General features: G+C 48.6%; 1 protein-coding gene across 1 annotated transcript in view; it reads right to left on the bottom strand.

Annotated features, from left to right (window-relative positions):
- The window catches only part of CPAMD8 (C3 and PZP like alpha-2-macroglobulin domain containing 8), a 71485-nt gene extending 67858 nt beyond the window's left edge, over nt 1-3627 (bottom strand). The window contains exons 1-3 of the mRNA XM_006147189.2: nt 3572-3627; nt 3367-3518; nt 1182-1204 (exon numbers count right to left, since the gene is read on the bottom strand). Of these exons, the coding sequence (XP_006147251.1) occupies nt 1182-1204; nt 3367-3518; nt 3572-3627 (231 nt within the window). The remainder of the gene's footprint in view (nt 1-1181; nt 1205-3366; nt 3519-3571) is intronic.
- Between the last annotated feature and the right edge of the window lie 3016 nt (nt 3628-6643).

Here is a 6643-nt window from a genome sequence, read left to right as displayed (position 1 = left end):
ACATCCCCCCCCCCCGGGGGATGGCCATGCCACAATCTCTTTTCCTCCATTCTTTTTTTTTTATTCTTTTTTATTTTTATTTCATCTTATTTATTCTTTTTTTTTTTTTAATTTGACCAGAGGGCCAGAGACAGAGAGCAAGTGAAAAAGCAAGCCACCATGTCCAGGACTTGAACCATGGTCAGCCATGTGGGAGTGTCCAGCACCTTAACCACCATGCCACCTGCTGGTTCCTCTTCTCCTCCATTCTTCTCCTGGGATCTTGGGCACGCACGTACAAGCGCCTGGTGTGATTTTCAATCCACCGGGTCCGGGATTTGAATTGCTGTTAGCCGCGTGGGAGTTCAGCAACATAACCATTAAGCCATCTGCTTGCTCCCTTTCCATTGTTTTTGATTGGTTTGCTATAGGGCACATATGTGCACATGTGCACACCGGGGAGAAAGTCAGAGAGACAGAAAGCGAAAAATCACCCCCCAGGGGGGATGGCCACACCACACTCCCTTCTCCTCCATTCTCCTCTCAGGATTTTGGGCACGCACGCACATGTGCTTAGCGTGTTTTTCAAACCGCTGGGTCTAGGACTCAAACTGTGCAGTCAGCCATGTGGGATCCAGCCGTCTTAACCACTACACTACCTGGCTGACTCTTTGTTATATTTTACATAAACAATTAATAATTTTTCTGGGTCCAGCAGGTGGCATGGTTGTTAAGGACATTGGACTCCTACATGGCCAACTCTGGTTTGAATCCCGGACCTGGCAGCTTGCTTTCTCATTTTCCCTTTCTCTCTCTCTGTCTTGCTCTGTCCTTCTCTGCTCCAATGAAAATAAATTAATTAATTAATAAATAAATTAAATTAAATTAAATAATCTTTATACAATAATTTTTTTTCTTATAATACAAACCATTTTCTCTTGTCCCATTCCGATTTTATTCTTTATTCCCAAGTTAGGGTTATGGTTTGAAAAATAAACAGCTCGGGACCAGCAGGTGGCATGGTGGTTAAGGCAGTTGGACACTCCCATATGGCCAATTGTGGTTCGAGTCCTGGACCTGGTGGCTTGCTTTCTCACTTTCCCCCTCTCTCTCTCTGTGTTTCTCTCTGGTCAAATTAAAAATAAATAAGTGAATAAGTGAAATTAAACAAATAACTATTTAAAAAAAAATACACAGCTTACCTGGAGTTTCACTGTCCCTTTCTCTAAAAATAAAAACAAAAATAAAAAAGGTTAAGTCGGGAGCAGCATGTTCCTGTCTCCTTAAACAGCAGCTTTATAAACAGGGACTTGCTCCACCCAGAGGGTTTTTTTTTTTTCTGTGGACAGACACACTCTTAAGTCATGCTGGCCTGGCCCGGGCAGGGCTGGGCTTGGCAGATCTGAGAGGTTTCCTTCAAGCTGGCAAGAGTTGAAGGCTGCAGAGGATGGACAAAGCTGAGTTATTCAGGGGAGACTTGGCCTGCTCGCATCCCAAATTCAGTTCACCCCTGGCCCCTGCCCAAGCTAAACTGTGAGAGGAGTACAGGGAAAACAGCAGAGGAGATAAACAAGAAGAGAAAACGAGACAGAGGTCCCCAGTGGACCCCACCCTAGGGCATCAAACGGACTCCGATCACCTCCTTCTTCTATCCACTGAGTCATTTGCTATTCCGACATCTGTCCTGGGCTTTGGATGCCTCAGCTACTATTTTTGGCCCCCAGCATCCACCTCCCCATCACCTCCAAACAGAAGCCCAGTTTCCACAGGGGAGCTGCTGGCCCAGGTCCCTGTGCATGGGCTCCAAGCAGCTCCACCCACCTCCTTTGTGTTCTGTGTCAATCTACATAGGCCCTCCCCCCAGTCACAGTGATTGGTTTGAAATTGAACACATAACCCAAAACGGGCCAATCCCCATAGACCTTTCCCTTGGTTACAGTGATTGGTTTGAGGTTAAACACATGATCCCAAAGGGGGCCAATCAATTTAAGCCTTCCTCGGTCCCATAGGGATCAGTTCAGGTTTGAGCCTAAGACCCAAGAAAGACCAATTCTCACGGGCCTCTCTCCCGCCAGTGGTGATTGGCTTGAGGTTAAGCACATGACCCAAGATAAGCCAATCAACATAAACCTTCCCCTTGATCACAGGGATTGGTTCAGGATTGAGCACAAGACCCAAGATGGGCCAATCACCTAGACCATCCTCTCTGGCGACAGTGATTGGCTCAGAGATGAGCCAATCAGAGAGAATCCTGGGAGTTTATTCAGTGGTCCCAGGAAAGTGGCACGCCAGATGATTTTGAGAAGGAAAGAGACACAGACCTCCTGGTGCCTGGAGGCCACTAGCATTCTAGTGCTACCCCCTGAGCTCTCTGTTGCTGAAGGCGACCTCAGCGGGATTTCAGGGCTGGCCACTGAGACTGCCAGCTTCCATCTTCCACGTCTCCAACAGGGGCCAAAGGCTCCCTGGCTGACTGAAGAGTCCCCAACACCGTCTCTTTGTGTTTCACCCTGGATGCTGTCATTTATTTTCTTTCTTTCTTTCTTCTTTTTATTTATTTATTAGAAAGTTTTGCTATAGGGTGCATGCACTTGCCAGAGAGACAGAGAGACAGAAAGCGAGAAATCACCCCCCCCCCCGGGGGGGATGGCCACGCCACAATCCCTTCTCCTCCATGCTCCTCTCGGGATCTTGGGCACGCACGCACACGCAGCCGGTGTGAGTTTTAAGCGACTGGGTCCAGGTTTTGAACCACTGTCGGCTACATGGCAGTCCAGTGACGTAACCACTATGCCATCTGCCGGTCCTGTCACTGTTATTTTCTACATGTGACCCAGGAGAAAGGGGGAGATGCCAAGTGAGTGCTGAACTTTATGCAGAGACAGATCTGGGTCTAAAGGCACTGAAGTACCAGAAGCCCAACCGAGTCTTATATAGTTTTTTGTTTGTTTTTTTGAGAGGTTTTTGCTATACGGCATGTGCGCTCGCCAGAAAGAGACAGAGAGACAGAAAGCAAGAAATCACCCCCCCAGGGGGGATGGCCACGCTGCAATTCCTTCCCCTCCATTCTCCTCTCGGGATCTTGGGCACGCATGCACACGTGCCCACGGTCTTATATAGTTGTGAGCGCTCTGCCAGGTGACAAGTCCCAATGTCATCACAGAAGGGTGCCTTCATTCTATCAGGACCAGGACCACAGAGCCAGGACCCCTGAGGAGTAATGCATTCTGGGTAGATGGCTGTCCCTCTGGGCTTTACCCTCTCTGGATGGGGAGAATACAGCCTGCCCTCCCTCCGTCCTTTTGGGGATGTGGGCCAGGAAGGAAGGGAATGGGTGCACTTGGCAGAGGGGGAGAAAGCCTTGAAGAGACGCCCAAGAGGACCTACCGAGGACGACTCCCCGGCTCTGGGCCACAGCCTCACCCTGGACCACCAGCTGAGCCTGGACCTCGACTTCCGTGGGGGAGTTAAAGATGGTCACACTGACGACTTCCTGCAGTCCCGCGCGGAAGACAGAGGGAGCAGCAATCAGATAGCCCCTGTAGGAAGGGAGAAGTGAAGTGAGGGTCTGGCCCAGCTCTGATCTCACTACCATCCTGGCTGGGTCAGGGCAGCCTCCGGGTCAGACTCCTGCCTCTTCCTCACCATGGCACTCTACGGGTCTGTGTCCCCACCCCCCGAAAGTCTCATTCATCTCTAAGCCCCCCAAGTTAGGTAAGAATCAGGTCTCACTGGATCTAACCAGAATCACACCCAGTCTCTTTTTTTCTTTAGAGAGAAAGAGATTTTTGCTCTAGGGTGTGTGTGCCCTGGTCAGAGAGACAGAAAATGAGAAATCACTCCCTTGGCGGGGGTGGGGGGGAGATGGCCATGCCACAATCCCTTCTCTTCCATTCTCCTCTAGGGATCTTGGGCACGCACGCACACACTCCTGACATGAGTTTCAAGTCTCCAGGGCTGGGACTCAAACCATGGTCAATCATGTGTGGGAGTCCAGTGACATAACCATTACACCTGCTGGTCCCCCGGACTCTTTTTTTCAGCGGCTTTCTCTGCCTCAGGATCTTTGCACATGCCACGCCAACGGCCTCCCTCCCAGTCCATGGAATCCTCGGGATCCTATTTTATCCTGACAGCCATGTTACTGCCATTCCCATAAGAAAGATATTCCTGGGGAGGGATCAGCAGTTAGTGTAATGGCTATGTCTCTGGACTCCCATGTAGTTGACCACGATTCGTGTCCCAGACCCGGTGGCTTAAAAAACTCACGCTGGGCGCGTGTGCGTGCGTGCCCAAGATCCCGAGAGGAGAATGGAGGAGAAGGGATTGCAGCGTGGCTATCCCCCTGGGGGGTGATTTCTCACTCTCTGTCTCTCTGTCTCTGTCTGTCTGGCGAGCGCACGCGCCCTATAGTGAAAAACCTCTCCAAAAAAAGAAGAAAGAAAGAAAGATATTCCTGGGGAAGTCAAGTTACGTGCTGTAGTCAGCAAATGACCAGGATTCTAATCCAGACAGCCAGACTTGGGAACCCAGTAGAAAGAAGTAAAGGGCACCCTCATAGTGTTGATTTCATTTTATTTTATTAAAGAATTATTGGGGGATCAGCAGTTAGCGTAATGGCTATGTCACTGGACTCCCATGTGGTCGACCGCAGTTCGCGACCCAGACCTGGTGGCTTAAACTCACGCAGGGCACGTGTGCGTGCGTGCCCAAGATCCCGAGAGGAGAATGGAGGAGAAGGGATTGCGGCGTGACCATCCTCCCGGGGGGTGATTTCTCGCTTTCTATCTCTCTGTCTCTCTCTGTCTGTCTGGCGAGCGCACGTGCCCTATAGCAAAAACTTCTCCAAAAAAAGAAGGACTGGAACTTGATCACAGGCCAGATAGGAGACAATGCTCCCACATCCCCAGGTCACCCTTCAAGGCACCTGACCCGGAAGTCCAGGTCCTCTCCACCGAAGCGCCATGCTTAGCAAAGTGAGACAATGATCACTACCTTCTAGAAGTGTCTTGAAAGAAGACCAGAAGATGGTGTCATGGTTACATTGCTGGACTCCCACGTAGTCGCCTGTGGTTAAAGTCCTGGTTTCAGGCTTGAAACCCACGCCGGGCACATGTACTTGTGTGCCCAAGAGGAGAAGGGATTGCGGCGTGGCCATCCCCCCTGGGGGGTGATTTCTCACTTTCTGTCTCTCTGTCTCTGTCCATCTGGTGAGCACACGTGCCCCATAGCAAAAACCTCTCCAAAAAAATAAATAAGTAAATCTCTTGGACAACCCCACATCCACATATAATAAGATGAATTTATCAGTCACATTGACACAGTGGTAATTCAATACCCTGCAGTGTTTGTATTCCAAGGTGTCCCCATACCCGGCAGGCGCACACACAGGCTGGTGATCCTGGCTGGCCGAGGTGGGGTGGGGACAGATCGCAGTGTGAGGACCCTGTTGGAGATGCCCACCTGTCTCTCCCTCTCTCTTGTTCTCATGAAAGAAATATATAGGGGTTGGCACCAGCAGATGGCATAAGTATTATGTAGCTGGACTCCCACTTGACTGACCATGGTTCAAGTCCTGGACCTGGCGGCTTAAAACACGCTGGGCACGTATGTGTCAATGCCCGAAATCCCAAGAAGAGAAGAGAGGAGAAGGCGTGGCCATTTCTCTGGGGAGTGATTTCTCACTTTCTGTCTCTCTGTCTCCCTCTGTCTTTCTCACACCAGCCCTATAGCACAAATCTTTCTTTAAAAGAAAGAAAGAAAGAAAGAAAGAAAGAAAGAAAGAAGAAAGAAAGAAAGAGAGAAAGAAAGAAAGAAAGAAAGAAAGAAAGAAAGAAGAAAGAAAGAAAGAAAGAAAGAAAGAAAGAAAGAAAGAAAGAAAGAAAGAAAGAAAGAAAGAAAGAAGAAGGGAAGGAAGGAAGGAAGGAGGAAGGAAGGAAGAAAGAAAGAAAGAAAGAAAGAAAGAAAGAAAGAAAGAAAGAAAGAAAGAAAGAAAGAAAGAAAGAAAGAGAGAGAGAGAGAGAAAGAAAGAAAGAGAGAAAGAAAGAAAAGGAAAATATAGGGCCAACAGGTGGAGTGGTAGTTAAGGTACTGGATTTCATTTGGCAGACTCTATAGTTCAAGTCCTAGACCCAGTGGCTTGAAAATCACACCAATGGCTTTAAAATCACATCAGGAGTATGTGCATGCATACCCCAAATCCCAAAGGGACAATGGAGAAGGGATTGAAGCAGGCCATCTCCTAAGGAGTGATTTCTCGCTTTCTCACTTCTCTGTCTCTCCCTGGCAAGCAAAAACACCTTTTGGGGAAAAATCTTAATTAAGGGAAAAAAAAAAAAAGAAGAAGAAGAAAGAAGAACTATATAAACTTTAAAATAACTAAGGAAATAAATAAAATGAGTTTAGATCCTTACCTCACACCATACACTACAATGAACTTAAAGTGGGTCACAGATCTACTTGTAAAAAGTAAAACTATAGGGAACCAGCAGTTAGTATAATGGCTATGTTGCTGGACTCCCATGTAGTCGACCGCGGTTCAAGTCCCGGACCTGGTGGCTTAAAACTCACACCGTGCGTGTGTGTGCATGCCCAAGATCCCGAGAGGAGAATGGAGGAGAAGGGATTGCAGCGTGGCCATCCCCTCTGGGGGGGTGATTTCTCG

Source organism: Tupaia chinensis, unplaced genomic scaffold (genome assembly GCF_000334495.1).
Source record: "Tupaia chinensis unplaced genomic scaffold, TupChi_1.0 Scaffold000201_1, whole genome shotgun sequence".
NCBI classification, from domain to species: domain Eukaryota; kingdom Metazoa; phylum Chordata; class Mammalia; order Scandentia; family Tupaiidae; genus Tupaia; species Tupaia belangeri.
Note: the sequence above shows the minus strand (reverse complement) of the source record. Positions and strands in the feature narration are given on the sequence as shown.